The 26,166-nt window shown below is 39.0% G+C and overlaps 1 protein-coding gene across 3 annotated transcripts in view; it reads left to right on the forward strand.

Annotated features, from left to right (window-relative positions):
- LOC110830892 (DNA-binding protein RFX2-like) overlaps positions 1-11,839 on the forward strand; it is a 28,377-nt gene extending 16,538 nt beyond the window's left edge. The window contains exons 10-12 of one of the 3 annotated variants that reach the window (XM_087359021.1): positions 358-560; positions 1,677-1,830; positions 11,685-11,839. In XM_087359021.1, the coding sequence (XP_087215147.1) occupies positions 358-560; positions 1,677-1,830; positions 11,685-11,750 (423 nt within the window). In that variant the 3' untranslated portion in view covers positions 11,751-11,839. Of the gene's footprint in view, positions 1-357; positions 561-1,676; positions 1,831-2,897; positions 5,523-11,684 lie in introns of those variants that run through there. The other 2 variants (XM_087359022.1, XM_087359020.1) reach the window with 2 other exon arrangements.
- Positions 11,840-26,166: the final 14,327 nt, after the last annotated feature.

Raw genomic sequence — 26,166 nt, forward strand, 5'->3', positions numbered from 1 at the left:
ACAGTGGTATCTTATTACTGTAATTTTGTTCTGAAATTTATCTTTTGAATTTCTTTGAGCCTTAAAATATTGTAAAGGCTTGAACAATACTACTTTCAAAGTGTGGATTTTTCTCTCCTTTTCTGGTAAAATATGTAAATATTTTGTGTGATTACAATAGTTTTTATTTTGAAATTTCTATGCTTTTAATTTTTATTGTACAAGAGAATTTACTTCATATTTATTTTACACTATTAGTAATTGCTTGTATTATTTTTGGCAAATGAATGGGACTAGTAATAAGCCCATTAAGTTTGATTTTCAGTTCAGATGTCTTTTTCTTTATTTTTCTGATTTATTATTGCATCACTGTTTTAGGCATTGTGGGTCTGTCAGTGTGATGACCGAATGGTACAGCAACTGGAAGCTGACTTCAAGGTGACATTACAACGGCAATGTTCTTTGGAAGAGTGGGCAGCCCGGCTGAAGGGTGTCGTTACGCAGGTGCTAAAACCTTATGAAGGGAAACCAAACTTTGCCAAGGTCGCAAGACAGTTTTTACTCAAATGGTCATTTTATAGGTAAGCAAAGTAGTATGGTAGGAACCAAGGTAGCTACGGACTGGATGACCAGGGTTCCATCTTTTGCAGGGGTTGAACTGTGTTCTAAAATAAATAACAGTGGAACTCTTTATTTACACCTTTGTGGGATTGGCGAAAATTATATAAGTTTCTGGAAATGCAGAAATCATAACAAAATGCTGACCAAATTACTAAGAAGTGTATGAACATTTTTATAATAAATAATTCCCGGAAATAAAAATTCAGAGTATCACGACAGAAGTTACAGTCATGCATCGAGCACTTTGAATGTTTTGCACAGAATAAGTGTATTTACTTGTTCAGAGAATCCGTCGTGTACGGCCTCAGGATCGAGAAGATGGCAGTTGGTTCCTGTTGCAAGACAAAGCGCCAAGCCATAAGGCTCTCATTGTTAGGGAGTTTTTGGCCACCACAAAAGTCTGTGTATTGTCACATCCACCGTATTCACCGGACTTAGCACCGTGTGACTTTTTTTGTTTCCAAAACTCAAAGCACCACTGAAAGGCTGTTATTTTGATGACGTGGACACCATTCAAAGGGCTGTAACGAGAGTACTGAACAGAATTCCAGACACGGCCATTCGCCATTCCTTCCAGTTCCTTCATGATCGCTGTGTGCAGTGTGTAGATGCAGGAGGAAGCTACTTTGAATAAACAATTTTCAGATTACTCATACATGGAATCATTATTTTTTTCCAGCATCAGTCCCATTTTCCAGTTGCCACACTTTGTATTTCTCCCTCACCTCAGATCCCCCTGTCTTTACTTATAATAGATCTCAAATGCACAGATTTGCTTCGACCACAGTAAATAGCATTTTCACTAAACTTCCTATTGGTTTTCAACTGGAAAGTGAAGATGAAGAGTTGGCCAGTTGATTTATTGCAAGACAGCATGAACTCACCTGCTCTTCTCTTTAAACATACTCTTGCTTCCTCTTCTGTGCTTGTTATAAATTTACACTTTTTTGTGTACGTATATTTTCTAGTGAAGTAAGAAAGTTTTATGCTGTTTAGGCCCTGGATTTGTGATATTAGTTTCTTTTAATAACGAGAGTGGTAAAATAGAAAGCTAAAACGTTCTTTGTCCCCGGCAGCTCAATCGTCATCAGAGACCTAACCCTCCGAAGCGTGGTAAGCTTTGGCTCCTTTCATCTGATCCGTCTGTTGTATGATGAATACATGTTCTTCCTTATCGGGCATCAGGTGGCCTTGGAGACAGGGGAGACTCCGATTGCAGTCATGGGAGGGGTAAGTACATATATTGTTACATACTTTATGTTTTATTGGAAGAAACACTAAGTATAATGTGTTTACACTAAAATTTACATTCATAGGAAAGTAAGATGCCTATTAAGACAACTGCCAATGCATGTCAAGATTCTCTGCAGGAGGGTGGGCTCAGCGCAAGGTTGACATTACATACAAGGGCATTGTTTTGGGTTTGACTGTACTTAACCAGACTAGATTAGACAGAGTAGCTAGAATATTGTGACGTGCCCAGCAGTCAAAGATGCTTTTAGGATTTCCTAATTCCTGTAATGAATTGGTTCATGACTTTCAGGTGAAAAACATTACTCAGTATCTATATATGAATGTGTCTTTTTGATATTTCAGTCTGTATCTCTATTTTCTAATTTTACTGAAAAAATGCAGTAGTTGGTTTATCGGTAACACAAAATAAATTAATCTGGCAACATATTAATTTTTGGAGGAGAAGTGGTGTTCAAATTGTTGTTCTATCTGTGGGTGTGGAAGAATGCAAAATGAACTTGAAAGTTTGTAAAAATACCAATTTCGTTATATAGATGCAGAAAGTACATGGTTGTGTAGGAGCTGAGAGTAGGCATTATAAAAGTTAATGTTTTATCCTTGAACAAAGGTAAAAAAGAAACCTACATAGAGTTAAGTGTTTTTACCAAGTGTTATGATGCATAGGAAAATAAGTTTTTATAGATAAATATTACTAGTCATGTAACAACATGAGAATTGCAAATAGGGGTCTTTAGTTAAACTTTAAAATTTCTTTGATGTTTGCCTTGTGGGTTGTAGTGCCATGTAGTCTGGTAGTTTACCAGTGTTTCAGAAGTTTTTGCTGCCTCCATTACCAGAGTGATGATAAATGAGGCAGCTAGTGTATGTAAAATATTGGTAAACTTTTATCAGACTGCACAGCGCTATAACCCAGAAGGCAGACATCTTTATACTCACCATCATGGGAACCTCAAGTCCTAATTTCTGTCTCGTGAAAAATGAAGTAACCGAATTTCCTTATTGTTTTAGTAAATTTAAGGGTTAAATTAACATTTACCTTGCAGACCTTCCAGGTTGACTGCATTAACAAGCATCTGGTTTTTATTGATGCAGAAATACAATAACAATCTGTCCAGTGGCTACCTCCAGCCTGGGCCATGTAATGGGGGCATATCTCTCAGTATGAGAGTTCCTGTATCTATTGGGGGGAAGATGGATCCCACAACCCTGCTTGCTGGAAATAGTGAAGTGAACCGCCAGCCAGTAGCGACAAAGCGCCCCAAGATCAGCTAACAACTACATTAATTCTAGTCATGGGGAGATGAAAATTTACCTCAGAATTCATCTTGACACCTTATGCCATATTTATCAGAGACTTGTGAAATATAATTCATTATAGCAGAATGCTTCAATAAGTAGGGGACCATTTGGCATATATTCTGATTAAATATAACTTTTCAAGCATACCAAAAATAAATTTGAGGTGTAAATGCTAGCTTGGTGATGAAACTTGTAAAGTGTTCAAAAAGTCACGCAACTTTATGGGGGGACGCATGTTGTTGTTCAACACATGTAATTGTTTTTTGTTGTCTGATTAAATATAACTTTTCAAGCATACCAAAAATAAATTTGAGGTGTAAATGCTAGCTTGGTGATGAAACTTGTAAAGTGTTCAAAAAGTCACGCAACTTTATGGGGGGACGCATGTTGTTGTTCAACACATGTAATTGTTTTTTGTTGTTTTTTTTGTCCATGTGATGACGGACAGTGAGTAGCCGTGGGGTACACGTTGCAGGAGCGTATATTTATTGTCACGCTGTACATCCACTCCGGCAGTTATGCCAGGGCGCAGGAGACCTTCTCAGAAAAGTACGGAACAGTTGCTCCAAACAAATTGTCCAACATGCGGCTACACGACAAGTTTCAGGAGACAGGGAAAGTCGAGGACGCATCGAGTAGCGGTCGACCAAAGGTGTTAACACAGGAAAAGTTGGTCGACGTGCAAGCTGTATATGCTGTGATGTTGCCTGTGCAACTAATTTACGCAGTATTAAGGAATTGCAAGCGAACATTCAGAATTGTGTAGATGCAATCCCATGGCAAACATTGCAAAGGGTCTTCAAGAACAAGATTAACCATGTCCACTTGTGTGAAACACAGAACGGCGGCCACTTCCAGCACTTACTGTGAAATAAATAGTTTCCCCATAAGGTTGCGTGACTTTTTGAACACTCTGTATGTGTATTTCTCAAGCTGAATACTGCAGTCAAATTTAAATATCTGCAAGAGACAAAGAACAGGAAATATTTCACATAAAATAAAGATAACTGAAACGTGTTTGATATTATGGAACAGAAGTATTTATTATCATTTTTATTCTGTGCAAGGATGGTTTCAAGTTGACTTTTGCAACATATTTTCTATGTGCTTAGAATATGCCAGTTGAGTTAAGATCAATTTTGTGTAAGTCATTATACAAGCATATGGCACTGCTTAAAATGACACTGAATTTTATGTGTGATGTGATTCATAATAATGTTCTCTGTTTTGTAATCAGCATCACAGTTACGTGTTTTTGTGTCATGTGAAACTACATCAGAACAGCACCATGTTACCAAACAACTATACAATATAATACATAAGAGAGTTACTATTTATGTTCTCAGCACAAAATACACAGAATGTTGATGAGCTTATTCAAAAAATGAAGAGTTAGGCACATTCACACCAAAATCCTGATCAAGCAAGAAATTATAACATTGACTAAAAACATTCTTCCTGCTGTATTTTTGCTCAAGATTCCATCCATTCATAAAGTAAATTATTCCTTTTAATTGTTAATTGTAATGGAGAAGAAATGAGGAGGGTCTGTATACGTAGGATTCAGATACATTCCTTAAAATACAATATGATCACAATATTAGTTTTGTTAATTATATTAATGACTCATGTTTGTTAAATAACAAAGCATGGTGATACTCTTGAATTTTGCAGCATAGTCGAGAGTTATAAAGTTAGAATTGTAGTTTCACTGTAATGAATCTTCTGCATATTCAGAACCATGTGGAGGCTTCACTTAACTAATGAAACCATGTTCACGAATGGAACATTATCATTCATTATGATTGTCTTTCTGTTTCATGGCTTTGGTAAATTTACGTTATGAGAAATATTGTATAGCATGTGTGTAAATGACATAAATATTATTTTGTTGGAAATTACAAATATTACATGTTCTTACTAAAAAAAATTCAGTGTGGTCATTATGCCAGTGTCCTGTATGAATGTTCTGTGAACATTTATTATGCTTAGACTGTGTTCCCAACATATCAAGGTCATGGTCAATATATATTATCAGCAACTTATATTCCTACAACAATTATTGTTTCGGGCCTAAGAATTTCATAAATGTTCTACCTCTCTGGTTTCTTGTGTGTTGGGTTAAACTGCGCTGAAATCCTGTTTATGTGATATAAAATTTAATTCTTGTAAATGGCCCTCAGATATCTTTTGTGAATTTGCCCACAGTTGAAGATGTGTAGCAAATTAAAGGTTATGTGAAGATAGTGAACACTGAATATCTTACAGTCTTCTTTTATGTTTGTTATTGTGCTAGAAGATTTATTCTGTAACTGAAATACTAATTTTTAATATCTAAGAATTTCAGATTAAAACAGAGAAAATAATAATGCACTATGACTTTGTGGAGGACCTCGTAGTCTGGTAATAAGACTGAACTCTTATACAGAGTACTTAGTTTGATCCCCAGTTAGATATTTCTTGTGCAGTGTTTTCTGCTCACAGATGAAATGAAGCCTTTATGTATACCAAAAATAAAAAATTAGGAAAGGGAAGTGCATGAGACTTGCACCATAGTTTTGGAGTCTGCATTAAAGCGTAGTTCAATTCTGGCAAACCATCATGTATACAGGGTGATTCAGAAGGTTAGGGCAAACTGAAGGAGCGTATAGAGGGACTCAGAGAGAACAACTTTCGAATAGGAATCCACATCCTCTGAAGTTATCCTGAGTCAGTCGAGGCCATTGAAGGTAGGGAAGTCTGATAAAATACCGCTGAAATAATAGTACTTTGCTATTCTCCTACTAGCTTAATTTTGTTTTTTTATTAATGTACAAGGATTACATTAGCAATCTTACAAACATTCTCCTACACACTTTGTTCTCAAATGCCCTCAATTTGTCTTCTTCCTTCATCATCCTGATGATGGAGGCAGCAAGGACCTCTGAAACGTCGGTAAACTTCTACCAGACTACACGGCACAACAACCCAGAAGACAGTAATCTTAAATTAAGACCATATTAACAGTGACTAAATGTTTGGACTAAGAAATGGATTTACCACTTTGAACGCAGAGAAACAGATTTCTAGAATTAATGATGTGGTACAGATCAACTGATATAAAATAGCAAGAATGACTGTCAAAGAGACTAATGAGCAGCAAAAGACAATGATGACGACAACTGCTCTGGTTCATTAATTTCAGAAGTTTGAATTACGTAGCTTGCTACATACAAAGAGATTATTTTTGGCGTCCCTGCTAATCGCCAAACTTCACAAACAGAACAGTCAGATCATCTTCCAATCACATGGCCCACGGAAATCTAAACAGCCAACTGGGCTGACAAACCTACAGCCTGAACACATCAAAAAGAGAATTTACCTTATAACAGAAGATGCTGGCAACAATATATGTGATTCTAAATGAAATCTTAGCACCTCTGTAAATGTTCATAACCACATGCTCAAGATAATGGTAGCTGTTCTGTGATCCGTCAAGTGAGATTTTTGTGATCTGATGGAAAATGGTTTCTATCCATGCCATCCTTACCAACACATTATCATTTAAAACTTTTACAAACTTACATATACAATGTACAGATAACACTCCTACATAAATAAGGAAAAATAAAACATGAAATTATCTTAAATCAGAAGTATCTGATCCCCACCCACAAACATTTTCACTAGGAAAAACAGCTTCATAAAAATGCATTAATTTTTTTTAATGGATTTTGGAGCAATTTATGGATCTGATGGACTACAACGTTTAGGTTAGAATGAAGTATAATTTCTCTGGAATTTAATGCCTAAAATCAATATTTTTGTCTTATTCAAAATGTTCTTTTCTATAATGAAATGAGTAGAAAAAAAAAGAGTGTGAATGAGAGTACATCAGGACTGAACTTAAGCCACTTATACAGAATGTTGTAATTTCACAACAATCAGATGATAGCGAATCATGACACATCTTTTATATAAAATATACATAATACCTCAAGTTAATGATTCACACACAAAGAAAGCGTTTTTTCTGCCATCATGCCCTTATTTTATATTTTCTAGAAGAATTTATCCAACAAAAATTGCAATCTTTTCAAAGTCTTATCACCATACAAAACACCTTACACTCAATGACGCTTGCTAGTGTTATGACACCATACAATTTTCACTGTAAATAATGAGAGGAAAAAGGTTTCTGGGGGAAGTTGCACAAATGGAAGTAAAAAATTTATGTATAATACAGAAGCAGACACACAATGTTTGCTCAAAGCACAACAGAACATAATACACAAAATTAGAAATATAAAAAGCAAAATTAAATATTTGTCTAGATTTCAATAACTGAACCTAATTAAATCATTCTTAATTTAATTGTCTTTGTATTTCAAATAATATAATCAATTACTGTAGCTGGTCATATCATCTGAATAACATTAAACACAAAGCAAAATAAATATTATTTTCATGCATGAATAAAGCTGTGTTGACAGATAATATAATACAGCAGACATGTATATACAAAAAGGAATCCTGTTTATAGGATTAAAAATGCAAGTCACACTTCCGACACAAAGAAATACCAAAATCCATTCCTCCATCCTTTCAGTGGCTCTACAGCTCAAGTTGAATCCAGACTTCCATAAATACCATCATCATCTCCATGGTTTAGACTGTTCCGTCTCCAAGGAATTTTCTGTTCGAGTAAATAGGATATAGTACTCTGCAATTAAAATTGGTCATTCCAACGTTTTTGTGGGCGTCCTTTGCCTCGGTTGCCTTTAGGTTTATATTTATACATTTTTGTGGAATTCTATTTTCTTCCATTCTCTCTATATGCATTAGCCAATTCCTTTGATGTTCTCATATTTTATCCAGCAATTGAAAAATTCCTATTTCGCGTCTTATATCTTCATTTCTTATCTGGTCTCTTCTTTTATATCGTGCAATTGATCTTCATCTCTGCTACTTTTATTCGTTGCTTTTGTAGTTTGATTAGGGTCCAGCATACTGCGCCATAAAGTAGTGAAGGAACTGCCATTGTATTGTAAAATTTAAGGATGGTTTCAGTACTGACTTTGCCTAATAAAGTTCTTCTAATGGTGCTGCATAAATATTGAAAATTGTTTAATTTGTGATAAGTCTTTGGACCTATCTGTGCTAATTAAGTAGCCTAAGTATTTGAAATCGCTGACTTATTCCGTAGGTACATTTGAAATTAAAATTTTTGCTCTAACCACCTCTTTTCCTATAAAATGCAAGTACCTTAGTTTTGTTCGTAGAGATACTATAGCCGGACATTTTTTAAAGGAAGTTGGTTTGAAAACTTGAATTTTTTAAAGAACAATGGGCTGGGTGCTCAGCCTGGTGTGGATTTCAGTATGAGGTGTTTCGGTTCGCTCTACCCCACGCCATAAACTTTAGGCGTCACTAATGGTCGCATTTCAGTGTCGCTATGTATTAGTAAAGATTTCAGTAAAATTTTAGAGGTAACTTTACAAGAAAGTGTCACGTTAAATGCATCCCAGTATCACATGAGAAGATCCCATGATTCTGCTGAACAATAGTTAGCTAGTGATAAGAAGATTAGTGGAGCTGTTTGAGTGAAGCAGTGGACAACAACGTCTGGCACGATGCATGCAGGAAACGTGGCAAAATAAAAAGAATACTGTGGTGACAAGTGATTAACCGTAGACGGAAGGAAGACACTACGACGCCTCTCACGACGCCAAAGTTTCATCTAGACGCGCGACTTCGAAGAAGGACGCTTCAGCATCAGCAACGTCACCATCAGTAAAACCTAAGGATAAGTGTTAGTGATAATTCACTATGAATGTAGGCCGCACCCCCTAGCGGCAGAAGCTCGTACTACATCCGGTTCGCCCTATATTGACACGGTCTGGAAACTATCCGATCGCACCTCGTATTCAGTGTCAGACTTACGGTTCGATAGTTTTTTAAAGACTCAATATCATATAAATATTGATTATTCGAAACAATTTTAACTACGAGTTCTGCAAACGAGATACATCATGAACGTCATATTCCTTCACAAAATAGGCATTAACGCTATAATACAATTAGTATTAACTTTCACTGCTCCCGAGAACCTAATAAGCTGATGTTTAGTTCACGGATGCATTACCGACCACTCTCAAAATGTAGGAATGAACTATTCTTATGTTACGTTTCCAATCATGATGAAAACGATTTTTAGAGTCGGATAATTCCAAGTTTAATGTTGCAATATGGTCCGATTCAAATTGACAAAATTACATGTTCATTCCGACAAAGTATGTGGTCCATGCACGCAAATGTACTAAGTTGCTGATTTGTGCATATCAAGATCTGAAGACGCGAAAAGAAAACACCAAATGCCTGTAACCTCTGAATATTAATCACCAATAATGCATCTTTAAACTATTCATTATATGACTCTAATGAACATTTTTATTAAAACTGGAAACGTACCACTTTATGTTAATGAACCACTCATTCTTACACTTTGAGAAGGGACGGTAATGTAATGTAGCAGCGGACAGAACATTGGCTAAATACGTTGTTAGGGGCAGTGAAGCTAACTATTGATTGTAATTTATCGATAAAACATAATTTCTGAATTAATATGACGTTCGAGTTGCATCACAGTAGAATAGCTCAAAGTTAATAGTGTTCAAATAATCTAAATTTGTGTGATATGAATTATTCAAAAAAAAAACACCCATCGAACCAGAAGTCTGTTACCGAATACGTCTTCTGAATTCACAAACGTAAGAGACACTTCGATATTCTCCGACGAACTGCGTGGTCCTGGTACGTAAATGAACGAAGTTACAGATTTTTGAGTTTCAAGATTTGCAAACACGAAATATGACAACACAAAATATCAGCCTGTAACTTGTTGAATATTAATCGGACAATAGTGCGACTTTAAACTATTCATTATCTCATTCTAATGAACATTTTTTTAAGACTGGGAACTTATCATAGATCCCCTAACAAGTATTTATCAAGTGTTATGATCGCGGCTGCATTACCAACCATTCTCAAAATGTAAGTATGAACTGGATCTAATCTTAAATTCGTACGTTTCCAGTCTTCATAAGTACGTTTCTCAGAGTAATATTATGAATAGTTATAAGTTTCACTATTGTCCGATTTAAATTCACAGTGTTACACTCTGATGTTTGTTTGAAGACATCACTACATACAAAATATGGATTATTTGAAATAGGCATACTGCCGAGTTTTCCAACCGTGAAGCAAGTCAAGCTTCATTTTCCTTTATTAATTACGAGCTAACGCCAAAATATATTCAGTATTTAGCCTCAATGAGCCCCAAGAACGTATTTAGCGATAGAGTTGTTCGCGGCTGCATTACCGACCTTTCTCAAAATGAAACAATGAACAAGTTTCTAAAATACGAACAAATCCAGTCTTCATCAAAACGTTTTTCAGAGTCATATAAAGAATAGTTATAAGTTTTACTATGGTCCGATCAGTCTCACAAAATTACGGGTTGATATTTGGTGTTCTCATATTTCGCCTTATCAGGTCGTGAAACACGCAAATCTGGATCTTCCATCATTTGCGTGCAGCGACCTCGTGTTTCTTCTCAGAATATCGCAACAGATATATGTGTGTAATTTCGGCAAATGTATTGATATTCACTGACAGACTTACATTGGAAAGGTATCTTCAATACGTTATATAATACAAATTTTGGTGATTTGAAACAAACTGTGATGTAACTCTTACGTCATTTTCCTTCATAAATTACGTTAACGTTAAAATATAATCAGTATTTAGCCGAAATGTTCCACAAGAACGTATTCAGCTAATGTTCTTTTCGCGGCTGCATTATCGACCATTCTCAAAATGTATGAATAAACTGGTTGCTAAACTTAAAGTTGTATTTTCCAGTCTCATAAAAACGTTTTTCAGAGACATATAATGAATATTTTTAAGTTTCAGTATAGTCCGATTAAATTCACCAAGTTACAGACTGATATTTGATGTTCTAATATTTCGCCCTTTTAGATTGTGTAACACATTACCTGGAACGTCGTTCATTTTCTTGCAGCGACTTAATAGATCGTCTGAGAATATCGCAGATGCACATATGTTTGTGAAGTTAGTAGATATATTGATATTCATTGACAAATATACGGAGAGATGGTAGTAAGAACACTTCTGATCATACAAATATAGATAATTTAAAACAATCTTACCGACGAGTTATTCTACCGTGATGCAACTCGTACGTCTTTTTATCTGCCATAAATTACGTGTTAACGATAAATACAATTAGGATGCCGCTTCAATAAGCCCCAAGAATATATTTAGGGAATGTTCTGTTTGCAGCTGCATTATCGAACATACTCTAAATGTAAGAATGAATTGGTTTCTAAACTGAAAGTGGCATGTTTCTAGTCTTCGTAAAAACGTTTTTCAGAGTCATCTAATTAATAGTTTTAAGTTTCACTGTGGTCCGATTTAATATCACAAAATTACAGGCTGATAATTATTGTTCTCATTTTCCGCCTTTTCAGACCCTAAAACGCACAAATCTGGAACTTCGTTGTTTGGTGTGCAGCGACCTCGAAGTTCGTCGGTGAGTAACGCAACAACATATGAGTGTGAATACCGTATTAAGTATGTTTAAATACATCTTATCGTACAAATATAGATTATTTGGAACAATCTTGACTACGATTTAAGCAACTTCGAAGAAACTCAAACGTCATTTTCCTCTATAAATTACGTGTTTACTTTAAAATACAATAAAGATTTCGCTTCATTTATCCCATAGCATGTATTTAGCAAATGTTCTGATCGCGGCTGCATTACCATACATTCTCAAAATATAAGTATGAACTGGATTCTAATCTTAAATTCGTACGTTTACAGGTTTTATACATACGTTTTTTCAGAGTCATATAATATTAATAAGTTTCACTATGGTCCGAATTAAATTCACAAATTTACTAGCTGATATCTATTGTTCTCAGTTTTCGCCTTATCAGATTTTTATAAATAGTTGAATTGTTCCAATTATATATGAATTGTATATTAAAGAATATTAAATAAAAAGCATGTTTATAAACTATCCTTTTGTTATTTTAGCAAAATAATATTTGAACGTGTCGCCATCCGTGGAATAGAGGATAATGTGCTCGCCACTGGACCCAAGATACGCGGGTTCAAACCCGCCCGAGGTCGATAAGAATCCATAGCACAGCTTCCTCCGCAGGGGACGTAAAGCCGGCGGTCCCATGACCTAGATTTACGGCGCGTAAAGGAACCTTACGAGCACGAACGAGATATTTCTTAAGCAAAATTCAGCCGTTAGCAATAACTTTCTGATGAAGGGGAACATTTTTAGTTTAAACATTTTCAGGATAACAAACCATCGCTGCTACCCGCACTACATGACTGAACATTCGGCCCCTGAATTTATTTTCTTGTACGTTCCAAAACCTTTTGCTGATGTAGGACATGCTTAATTTTGCCCACTGTTTAACAACACATTCCTTCGTTCTATGTAGGATTAGAGGTTTTGATGATACAAGCAATTCTGCATGCACGCCTTGCGTGCTACACACCCAGCCCATCGGAGCCTGATATATTTCACTACCCTCAGTGTTCGTTATGCAGAATTCTAAATTCCCAACTCACTTTGTCCCTCGACAGCTGAGTCCGGTCCACATCCTTAAAGGTTAGGCCTCAGACACGCGTTAGCATTACGTGTCGAAATTTATTTCCCCTGCCTTCTTAAAAAAGCTTCCTCTGTTTGCTGTATGAATGTGAACAGAACGTTTCTTGCTCCTTCTACATACGAAGTTACATTACCCTCTTTTAATAATTATTTTAAATTATAAGAATTAAATAAAGCGCGTACAAAACGAAGTCACAAATAGTCCTTGTGCCTACACATGACTAAGCTTCATCCACCGGACCATTTTAATGGCGTTTGGTAACTGTGATTCTGCCGAATGTTCTCGATGGAAAACTTGGTTTAATATGAACAAGTTAAATGAAATTCCTACTTTACACACGCCTGTCCATCTGCGTGTCAGCATCTTTAACCTCTAGGACTCCCAGACGGATTTTGATGAAATGATGTATAAACGTCAGATGTTAAGATGTTTAAGAATACATACAATGCAGTTATTAACAGACAGACTTCAGTTTTGATGGTTGTTTGAAGACGTCTTATCATATACATGGTTTAAATTAAAAAAGTATTCTTTTGAGATTTTTGAGCATGATGTACCTCGAACATCGTTTTCATACTAAAATTAGTTAGAAACGTTACAATACAATTTTAATCTCACAAAAGTGCTACATTAAAGCTATTTATATCTAACCTTAATGTAAATGTTTTTAATAATTGGAAACATTTCCCTTCAACTACATGAACCACCATTCCTGACAGTGTTCGTACGACCTGTAATGTAAGGGTGAACTAAACTTTGATTTTTGCGTTCTGAGACGTGTTCCACTAAATAGTTTTTGAATTTGAATTTTGTACGTAATTTTAAAAGGATAACGATGTTCGAGGTACATCATGCTTGAATTCCGCAAAAGAATAGAATTTTATAATAAAACATGTATATAATAAGACTTCTTCTAACAACCATCAAAACTCAAGTATGTCAATAATTAACATTGCATCGTGTATATTGACACATATCTTTGTTGCTGCGATAATTCCCGTCGAACCTTGTGGTTGCTGCACACCGATGTTCGTTGATACATAATTATGTGCTATTCAGAGCTGAAAACGCGTAATATGAAAATACATTACATCTGCCTGTAACTTAAATAATATTAATCCCACAAAAGTGCTACTTTAAAGCAATGAATATGTAAACATAACGTAAATGTTTATAATAATGGGTAACATTTCCTTTCAAATACATTAACCACCATTTCTGACAGTGTTTTTACGACCTGTAATGTACAGCTGAACTAATGTTATGATTTTTTCGTTCTGAGACGTGTTCCACTAAATAGTTTTTGAATTTTAATTTTGTACGTAATATTTAAAGGATAACGATGTTCGAATTACATTATGCTTGAATTCCTCAAAAAAATAGAATTTTAAAATAAAATATGTATATAAAAAGACGTCTTCAAAGAACCATCAATACTCAAGTCTGTCAGTTTTTAACATTGCATCGTGTATATTCACACACATCTTTGTTGCTACTTGATTCCCGACGAACACCGTGGTCACTGCACGCCGATGTTGTTTGATACGAAATTGCGTGTTATTCAGAGCTGTAAAGGCGTAATATGACAACACATTAAATCTACCTGTACCTTAAATAATATTAATCGGACACTAGTGCTACTTTAATCAAATGAATTTCTAACCTTAATGTACTTGTTTATAGTAATTGGAAACTTTTCCCTTCAACTTCATGAACGACCTTTTCAGAAAATTTTTGTACGACCTGAAATGTACGGGTGGACTCATGTTTTGATTTCTGTGTTCCGAGCAGTGTGCCACTAAATACTGTTTGTATTTAAACATTTCTAACTAATTTTGGTATGATGTATAAACGTCCCTACATTGCATGCCACCCAGAATTTACATGTTTGTCGCTTAATCGATAATAAGAACGTGGCGAAACTAGCGCTAATAAATATTTTGACTCGGTGGCAGATGAAAAATTAGGATATTACACAGAGATAAGAAGAATATAAGTGCCACAAATTTAAGTGATATTCTTCAAAATAATTTTTCTCTAAATTAATTAGGAGCAATTTAAAACATACACAAGAAAAAATTCCCTTAGGACGATTTAGCGAAAGCATGTGCATCGTACAGCAGGTAAATTTCGCGAGTGATAATCCCTCACTGCAACTACCAACAGTCGCAGCCTGATTGCACGCAACACATAGTCAGCCATTTTAATAAAATGGAGTGGCCACGAATTCTCAGTCGGTATTGCAGCGGGTGATTAGGTCGACACTTTCTCCGTTCTCGACAAAACAATTTCCCGCCTATTACCGAACCGAAGACTCGCTATCTTGTTCGCTATTCTGCGCCAGATGATTCCACGGAAGACTTAATATTTATTTACACTCCATTTTAATATTATATCGTAATCTGCGTCTGGCCGTACCAGGCGACTGGTTCTCATTGCGAGTATAACACCGCCAGCCAAGTATCCTGACATTTCTAGTGCAGACAGACAAGAAAAAAGTCACGTAGCCTGACTGCCCTCGAAGCTGCAAACTGCTATATTATTGCCTCTGTAGGACTTCGACCCTTCCTCTGCCATCCCCCCGTCATCATATGCACACTGGTCCCAGAAAAATCTGGCTTCAGGAAAGGTGCGTCGACTAAAGACGCAGCCTTCAAACTAACAGACAACCAAAAAAAAAGGTGGTTAGAGGAATTTACTGTGATTTAGCAAACGCTTCTGACTGTGTAAGTCATTAAATTTTGTTAACTAAATTACATTTTCATGGCATTCGAGGAATAGCTGCAAAATGTCTCACATCCTATTTAAGAGAGAGAATACAAAAGGTTTGAGCAAAATCACACAAAAAACTATCCATTTTTTAAAATTGGGAAATGCTTTCTAAACTTGAACAGAACCTCCAATTATATTGTAAGGTTCCATATGAGTTTCTACAGTGACAAACTCTGAATACCTGTTTGTTTATCTTTTTCCAGAGAGGCATTTTTATGGCCAAAAAATGGATATATAAACAGTTCCAAATTTATGGAGCAAGCATGGGAAACATCATGATACTAACATGCACATGTGCCTTGTAATAATCAGTAGCACATGGCTGCACACCATCATGCGACAAATTAACAAAGATCTGTACTACTTTAATAATTACTTCTGACATTGCAAATAAATATCTTGTATTTTCCAGGTGCTGAAGTTTTTCATCATGCAAGTGTAGCTCAAATGACTTTCACATTTCTCATAAGAACATGTAGATATGAATTTCATATACAGGCTTTGTAATGTATGGTTGAGTCAATGTGCTGGGATATTAGCAGCATTTCTGACAACTGAAACATATTTTATGATGTACACAGAAATTTACCTGAATGTGAGAAGCAACAGCGAGACAGGGAAAGCAACGCATTCAGTGAGGCTCAGCAAATCAGAACACAAGCAAACACAAAATTATCAGAGACTGATAGCTTGTGTTGACATACATGGAGGACTTTCCATAGTGACAGTCTTTATCTATATACACTGCCTGATCAAAGGTATCCGGACACTTACGCGAAACTGTCCTCTAAGTGTCCCTGAGATTTAATGCCCAGTAGTGGACTTTAATACGGAGTGGGCCCAACCTTGGCATTTATTACAGCTCTAAATCTGCGGGTGAGACTGTCGGGAATCAACGCAGTAACAAATATGTGTGTGAATATACACGATTAAATGTTAATAACTGACAGACTTGGGTATTGATGGATGTTTGAAGACGTCTTTTTATATACATATTTTATATTAAAATTCAATTTTTTTGAGGAATTCAAGAATAATGTAATTCGAACATCGTTATCCTTTAAATATTACGTACAAAATTAAAATTCAAAAACTATTTAGTGGAACACGTCTCAGAACGAAAAAATCATAACATTAGTCCACCCGTTATTACAGGTCGAACAAAAACTGTCACAAATGGTGGTTCATGTAGTTGAAGGGAAATGTTTCCCATTATTATAAACATTTACGTTATGGTTAGATATTCATTGCTTTAAAGTTTCACTTTTGTGCGATTAAGATTATTTAAGTTACAGGCAGAAGTAATGTATTGCCACTTGGCTGTGGACGACTGGAGACGCGTGATTTGGAGTGTTGACTCAAGTTTCCAATTACTATAAACAAGTACGTTAAGGTTTGATATTCATTTGTTTAAAGTAGCACTTATGTCCGATTAATATTTTTTAAGTTACTGGCTGATTTAATGTGTTGTAATTTTACGCTTTTTCAGCTCTGAATAACACGCAATTTCGTATCAAAGAACATCGGCGTGCAGCGACCACGGAGATCGCCGGGAATTATCGCAGCAACAAAGATATGTGTGAATATACACGATGCAATGTTAATTATTGACTGACTTGAGTTTTGAAGGTCGTTTGATGAAGTCTTATTATATACATGTTTTATTATAAAATTATATTCGTTTGAGGAATTCAATCATGATGTACCTCGAACATCGTTATCCTTTAAAAATTACGTACAAAATTAAAATTCAGAAACTATTTAGTGGAACACGTCTCAGAACGCAAAAATCAAACATTACAGGTCGTACAAACACTGTCAAAAATGGTGGATCATGTAGTTGAAGGGAAATGTTTCCAATTATTATAAACATTTACATTATGGTTAGATATTCATAGCTTTTAAAGTAGCACTTTTGTCCGATTAAAATTATTTAAGTTACATTCAGCGGTAATGTATTGTCATATTACTCGTTTTCAGCTCTGAAAAAATCAAAATTCTGTATCTACTAACACCGGCGAGCAGCGACCACTCGGTTCGTCACGAATCGTCGCAGCAATTAAGATGTTTAAGAATACATACAATGCAGTTATTAACAGACAGACTTCAGTTTTGATGGTTGTTTGAAGACGTCTTATCATATACATGGTTTAAATTAAAAAAGTATTCTTTTGAGATTTTTGAGCATGATGTACCTCGAACATCGTTTTCATACTAAAATTAGTTAGAAACGTTACAATACAATTTTAATCTCACAAAAGTGCTACATTAAAGCTATTTATATCTAACCTTAATGTAAATGTTTTTAATAATTGGAAACATTTCCCTTCAACTACATGAACCACCATTCCTGACAGTGTTCGTACGACCTGTAATGTAAGGGTGAACTAAACTTTGATTTTTGCGTTCTGAGACGTGTTCCACTAAATAGTTTTTGAATTTGAATTTTGTACGTAATTTTAAAAGGATAACGATGTTCGAGGTACATCATGCTTGAATTCCGCAAAAGAATAGAATTTTATAATAAAACATGTATATAATAAGACTTCTTCTAACAACCATCAAAACTCAAGTATGTCAATAATTAACATTGCATCGTGTATATTGACACATATCTTTGTTGCTGCGATAATTCCCGTCGAACCTTGTGGTTGCTGCACACCGATGTTCGTTGATACATAATTATGTGCTATTCAGAGCTGAAAACGCGTAATATGAAAATACATTACATCTGCCTGTAACTTAAATAATATTAATCCCACAAAAGTGCTACTTTAAAGCAATGAATATGTAAACATAACGTAAATGTTTATAATAATGGGTAACATTTCCTTTCAAATACATTAACCACCATTTCTGACAGTGTTTTTACGACCTGTAATGTACAGCTGAAGTAATGTTATGATTTTTTCGTTCTGAGACGTGTTCCACTAAATAGTTTTTGAATTTTAATTTTGTACGTAATATTTAAAGGATAACGATGTTCGAATTACATTATGCTTGAATTCCTCAAAAAAATAGAATTTTAAAATAAAATATGTATATAAAAAGACGTCTTCAAAGAACCATCAATACTCAAGTCTGTCAGTTTTTAACATTGCATCGTGTATATTCACACACATCTTTGTTGCTACTTGATTCCCGACGAACACCGTGGTCGCTGCACGCCGATGTTGTTTGATACGAAATTGCGTGTTATTCAGAGCTGTAAAGGCGTAATATGACAACACATTAAATCTACCTGTACCTTAAATAATATTAATCGGACACTAGTGCTACTTTAATCTAATGAATTTCTAACCTTAATGTACTTGTTTATAGTAATTGGAAACTTTTCCCTTCAACTTCATGAACGACCTTTTCAGAAAATTTTTGTACGACCTGAAATGTACGGGTGGACTCATGTTTTGATTTCTGTGTTCCGAGCAGTGTGCCACTAAATACTGTTTGTATTTAATCATTTCTAACTAATTTTGGTATGATACCGATGTTCGAGGTATATCATTATCCAAAATCTCAAAAAATAGATTCTTTAAATAAAACATGTATATGATAAGACGTTTTCAAACAACAATCAAAACTGAAGTCTGTCTGTAAATAACTGCATCGTATATATTCTTACACAACTTTGTTGCTGCGAAGATTCGCAACGAACTCCGTGGTCGCTGCACGCCGATGTTCGTAGAAACAGAAATGTGATCTATTCAGAGCTAAAGACGAGTAATATGACAATACATTTCTTCAGCCTGTAACTTAAAATACAAACAGTATTTAGTGGCACACTGCTCGGAACACAGAAATCAAAACATGAGTCCACCCGTACATTACAGGTCGTTCTGATATTTTCGCCACTAAATTCTGTTTGTATATTAACGTTTATATGTTATTTTAAAAGGATAACAATGTTCGAGGTATGTCAATCTTTATTACCACAAAAGAAATGGGATTTTAATATAAAATATGTATATGATAAGACGTCATCAAAAAACCATCAAAACTCAAATTTGTCAGTAGATTTCATTGTATCGTATATAATCACACTTATCTTTGTAACTGAAAAATTCTCAAACGTTACATGTGGTCGCTGTTCGGCGGTGTTCGTTGATACATAATTGTGAATTTTTCAGAGCTGAAAACGAGTGGAATGACAACACTCTAATTTCAATGTAACTTAAATAACATTAAAAGGAAAAAATGCTACCTTAAAAGAATGTATATCTAACCCTAATGTATATGATTATAAAAATTGGTAACAAATCCCGTCAACTTTATGAAACTCCATTTCTGATAGTTTTTGGACGTCCTGAAATATGCGGGCGCTCTAATGTTTTGAATTTTGCGTTGTGATCTGTGTACACAAAATACTATTAGTATTTTTACGTTTGTATGTAATTTTGAAAGGATAACATTTTTCGGGGTACATCATTCTTGATTATCTCAAATGAATAGTTTTTTTAGTATAAAACATGTATATGATAAGACGTCTTCTAACAACCATCAAAACTCAAGACTGTCTGTAGATAATATTGCATCGTATATATTCACACACATCTTTATTTCTGCGATAATTCCTGACGAACTCTGTGGTCGCTTCACGAAGATGATCGGTGATACAAAATTGTGTAATATTCAGAGACGAGAACGCATAATATGACAACAAACTAATCTACTTGTAACTTACATAATAATAATCGGAAAAGAGCCCTACTTTAAAGCAATTAATATATAACCTAAATATACATATATAATAATTTCAAATATTTCCCTTCAACTTAATGAAGCACCATTTCTGACAATTATTGGACGACCTGTTATGTACGGTTTGACTAATGTTGGAATTTTGCGTACTGAGCCGTGTGTCACTAAATACTGTTTGTATTATCACGTTTGTACGTATCTTTGCAAGGATGTTAATGTTCGAATAACATAATGCATTATTTCCTTAAAAGAATGGTGCATCTTTATATAAGACATGTATATGATAAGACGTCTTCAAAAGACCTTCAAAACTCATGTCTGACTGTAGATAATATTGCAACGTATATATTCGCACACATCTGTATTTCTGCGTTAATCCCCGACGATCTCTGTAGTCCTTGCACGCCGATGTTCGTTGATTCAGAATTGCCCTAAAGTAGCTCCTTTGTACGATTAATATTGTGTAAGTTACAAGGAGATTAGTGTCTTGCACTGTCTTGACCTGCCTTGCCTTGCCTTGCCTAGCCACGCCTTGCCCTACCTTGCCTAGCCACGCCTAGCCTTGCCTTGCCTTTCCTTTCCTTGACTAACCTTGCCTTGGATTACATTACATTATCTTAAGTTACCTTACATTACATTACATTGCCTTGCCTTGCCTTGCCTTGCATTTCTTGCATTACATTGCCTTACGTTACCTAATATTACATTATATTACCTTGCTATGCCTTACATTGCCTTGCCTTACTTTGCCATGCCTTGGCTTGTCTTGCCTTCCTATGCCTTGCCTTGTCTTGCCTTTCATTACATTACATTACGTTACCTTACATTTAATTACATTGCCTTGCCTTGCCTAGCCACGCCTTGCCCTGCCTAGCCGCACCTTTGCCTTCCCTAGCCACGCCTTGCCTTGCCTAGCCACGCCTTGCCTTGCCTAGCCGCACCTTGCCTTCCCTAGCCACGCCTTTCCTTGCCTAGCCACGCCTTGTCTTGCCTAGCCACGCCTTTACTTGCCTTGCCCTGCCCCGCACTACCCTCCGCTGCACTGCCTTGCCCAGCCTTGCCTTGCCTTGCTTTGCCCTGCCTTGCCTTGCCTTGCCTTCCCTTGCCTTGCCTAGCCTTGCCTTGCCTTGCCTAGCCACGCCTTGCCTTGCCTTGCCTTGCCTTGCCTAGCCACGCATTGCCTTGCCTAGCCACGCCTTGCCTTGCCTTGCCTAGCCAAACCTTGCCTTGAATTTCCTAGCCACGCCTTGCCTTGCCTTTCCTAGCCTTGCCTTCCCTTGCCTAGTCTTTCCTTGCCTTGCCTAGCCAAGCCTTGCCTTGCCTAGCCACGCCTTGCCTTGCCTAGCCATGCCTTGCTTTGCCTAGCCACGCCTTGCCTTGCCTGCCTTGCCTTGCCTTGCCTTGCCTTGCCCTATCCCTCCTGCCCCGTCCTGCTCCTCCCTGCCCTGCCCTGTCTTACCTGCCCTCCACTGCCCTGCCTTGCATTTCTTTGCCTTGCCTTGCTTAGCCTTGCCTTGCCTTGCCTTGCCTTGCCTCGCCTTGCCTTGCCTTGCCTTGCCTTGCTTTGCCTTGCCTTGCCTTGCCTAGCCTTGCCTTGCCTTACCTTGTCTTGTCTTGCCCTGCCCCGCCTGTCCCGCCATGCGTTGCCTTGCAACGACCTGAACGCCCTGCCCTGCCCTGCCCTGCTCTGCCCTGCCCTCCCCTGCCGTGTCTTGCCTTACCTTGCTTGCCTAGCCATGCCTTGCCTTGACTTGCCTTGCCTTGCTTGCCTTGCCTTGCCTTGCCTAGCCACGCCTTGCCTTGCCTAACTACGCCTTGCCTTGCCTAGCCACACCTTGCCTTTCCTAGCCACGCCTTTCCTTGCCTAGCCACACCTTGCTTGCTTAGACACGCCTTCCCTTGCCTAGCCACGCCTTGCCTTGCCTCTAATTGCCTTGCATTGCCTTGTCTTGCCCTGCCCCGCCTGTCCCGCCATGCCCTGCCTTGCAACGACCTGCCCTGCCCTGCCCCGCCCTGCCTTCCCCTGCCGTGTCTTCCCATGCCTTGCCTTGCTTTGCCTTGACTTGCTCTGCCCTGCTTTGTTCTCCATGACCTGCCATGCCCTGTTCTCCATGACCTTCTATGCCCTGCCGTGCATTGCCCTGCCCCGCCTGAACAAACCTGCCCGGCCCTGCCCTTCTCTGGCCTGCCCTGTACCGCCATGCCCCGTCCTGCCCTGCCCTGCACCGCCCTGCCCTCCCTGCTCTGCCTTGCCTTGCCTTGCCCTGCCTTGCCTTTCATTGAACTCTCTTGCCCTACTTTGCCTTGCCTTGCTTTGCCTTGCCTCTCATTGTCTTGCCCTGCCCTAACCCGCTATGTCCTCCCGTTTCATACCTTGCCTTACCTTGCTTTGCCTTGCCTTGCCTTGCCTTGCCTTGCCTTGCCTTGCCTTGCCTTGCCTTGCTTTACCTTGCCTTGCCTGGCCTTGCCTTGCCTTGCCCCGCCCTGTCCTCCACTACCCTGCCTTGCCTTGCCTTGCCTTGCCTTGCTTAGCCTTGACTTGCCTTGCATTGCCTTTCATTGCTTTGGCATGCCTTGTCTTGCCTAGCCTTGCCTTGCCTTACCGTGTCTTGCCTTACCCTGCCCCGCCTGTCCCGCCCTGCCCTGCCCTGCAACGCCCTGAACGCCCTGCCCTGTCCTGTCCCGCCCTGGCCTCTCCTGCCCTGCCTTGCCTAACTTGACATGACTTGACCTGCCCACCTCGCCCTGGCCTCACCTGCCCTGCCTTGCCTTGCCTTGCCTTCCCTAGACACGCCTTGTCTTGCCTTGCTTGCCTTGCCTTCCCTTGCCTTGCCTTGTCTAGCCACGCCTTGGCTTGAATTGCCTAGCTACGCATTGCCTTGCCTAGCCACGCCTTGGCTTGGCTAACCACGTTTTGCGATGTGGTCCGTGGGGCGAACGAACCCACGACCTTCCCGTTATCAGCACAAATTTGTTAAAAGCAAACAATAACTAACAATACATAGGACTAATTACATCCATTTCTGCGAGTGGCAGTGACTGTGTAGGGAATATCAATGTATTCCCAAATCCATGCGGGGAATCATATGTTATTACATGATTACCTCAGCAATACCTCCCCTATGAAAAAGATCCCACCCGCTTGCACTGAAAGCTGCCAGCTGCAGTGTAAATGTTATCATTCTGGTCTTAGGATCACAACAACGAGCTCGAGGTGGACGATGACTCCGCGGAGAATGATGACCCCGAGGTGAATGACGAGCTCGAGGATAACGATGACCCCGCGGTGGATGATGACCCCGAGATGTATTATTACTTCGTGGTGGATGACGAGCTCGAGGTGAACGATGAGCTCAAGAGAGACAAAGTGTGATGTCTCATTAAATCACTGAAGGCCGGGATTAAAGAGCGACGTGCAATGAACGAAATCTTGGTATGTCAGAAGTTTGTATTTGCTAGAAAGTTTCCACTATCACATATATGTCTTAAGGCTATGAACACACCATATGATGATCACATGTGGCATTGTTTTCTTCATGATTAATGGAACAGGGGATTTCCAAATAAGGATGACGAAGTTCGATGAACATAATGCATGATTTCCTTAAAAGAATAGTGTTTTTTATATAAGAGACGTTAATGATTAGACGTCTTGAAACAACCTTCAAAACTCATGTCTGTCTGTAGATAACATTACATCGTATATATTCACACACATCTGTGTTTCTGCGATAATCTCTGTCGAACTCTGCGCGCCGATGTTCGTTGATACAGAATTGTGTGCTATTTAGAGCTGAAAACGCATTATGAACCACAAATTATAACAGATTTTGTACTTCCTGTAATGTACGGTAGGTCTTATGTTTTGATTTTTGCGATGTGATATTTGTGCCACCAAATTCTGTTTGTATTTTAACGTTTATATGTTATTATAAATGGATAACTATGTTCGAAGTATATCATGCTTTATTACCTAAAAAGAAATGTGATTTTAATGTAAAATATATATATGATTTGACGTCATCAAAAAACCATCAAATCTCAAATTTGTCTGTAAATGTCATTGCATCGCCTATAATCACACATATCTTTGTAACTGAGATGTTCTCAACCGTAACATGTCGTCGCTATTCGGCGATGTTCGTTGATATAGAATTGTGTGCTATTCAGAACGGAAAACGCCTTGCCTTGCCCTGCCCTGGTCTGCCTTGCCCTGCCCTGCACTGCCATGCCTTGCTTTGCCTTGCCTTGCCTTTCCTTGACTTGCCTTGCCTTGCCTTGCTTTTCCTTGCCTTGCCTTGCCTAGCCATGCCTTGCCTTGTTTTGCCTTGCCTTGCCTTGCATTGCCTTGCCTTGCCTTAAATTGCCTAGCCACTCCTTGTATTGCCTATCCACGCCTCGAATTGCCTAGCCACGCCTTGCCTTGCCTAGCCATGCCTTGCCTTGCCTAGACACAACTTGCCTTGCCTAGCCACACCTTACCTTGCCTTGCATTGCCTTGCTTTTCCTTGCCTTGCATTGCCTTGCCTTGCCTTGCCTAGACACGCTTTGCCTTGACTAGCCACGCCTTGCCTTGCTTAGCCACGCCATGCCTTGCCTAGCCACGCCTTGCCTTGCCCTGCCTTCTCAGCCCTACTCTGCCCTCCCCTGCCCTGCACTGCCTTGCCCTGCCTTGCCTTGCCTTCCCATGCCCTGCCTTGCCCTGCTCTGCCTTGTCCTGCCTATCCTTGCCCTGCTGTGCCCTGCCCTGCCCTGCCCTGCCCTGACCTGCCCTTTCATGCCCTACCCTGCACTGCCCTGCACTGCCCTGCCCTGCCCTTTCCTGACCTGCACTTGCCTGCCCTGCCCTGCCCTACCCTGCCCTGCCCAGCCTTTCATTGCCTTGCCTTGCCCTGTTTTGCCCTGCACTGGTCTGCTCTGCCCTGCCCTGCACTGCCCTGCCTTGCTTTGCCTTGCCTTGCCTTGCCTTGCCTTTCCTTGCCTTGCCTTGCCTTTCCTTGCCTTGCCTAGCCTTGCCTTGCCTTGCTTTGCCTTGCCTTGCCAAGACTAGCCAAGCCTTGCCTTGTTTTGCCTTGCCTTGCCTTGCATTGCCTTGCCTTGCCTTAACTTGCCTAGCCACGCCATGTATTGCCTATCCACGCCTCGCTTTACCTATCCACGCCTTGCCTTGCCTAGCCACGCCTTGCCTTGCCTAGCCATGCCTTGCCTTGCCTTGCCTTGCTTTGCCTTGCCTTCCGTTGACTTGCCTTTCCTTGCTTTTCCTTGCCACGCTTTGCCTTGCCTTGCATTGCCTTGCCTTGCCTTGCCTAGACACGCTTTGCCTTGCCTAGCCTAGCCTTGCCTTGCTTAGCCACGCCTTGCCTTCCCTAGCCACGCCTTGCCTTGCCTTGCCTGCCTTGCCTTGCCTTGCCTTGCCTTACCTTGAATTGCCTTGCCTTGCCTTGCCCTGCCTTGCCCTGAATTGCCCTTGCCCCGCCCTGCCCTCCGCTGCCCTGCCTTGCCCTGCCTTGCCTTGCTTTGCCCTGCCTTGCCCTGACTTGCCTTGCCTTGCCTTGCCTTACTTTGCCTTGCTTTTCCTTGCCTTGCTTTGCCTTGCCTTGCCTAGCCACGCCTTTCCATGCTTAGCCACGCCTTGCCTTGCCTAACCACGCTTTGCCTTCCCTTGTCTTGCGTTGAGTTGCCTTGCCTTGCCTAGCCTTCCTTTGCCTTGCCCTGCCTTGCCCTTGCTCTGCCTTGCACTTGCCCCGCCCTGCCCTTAGCTACCCTGCCTTGCCCTGTTTTGCCTTGCCTTGCTTTGCCCTGCCTTGCACTGCCTTGCCTTCCCTTGCCTTGCCTACCCACGCCT

Source organism: Zootermopsis nevadensis, unplaced genomic scaffold (genome assembly GCF_977971745.1).
Source record: "Zootermopsis nevadensis isolate Lab colony 2312 unplaced genomic scaffold, Znev_1.0 Znev_ptg000030l, whole genome shotgun sequence".
In the NCBI taxonomy this organism is placed as follows: domain Eukaryota; kingdom Metazoa; phylum Arthropoda; class Insecta; order Blattodea; family Termopsidae; genus Zootermopsis; species Zootermopsis nevadensis.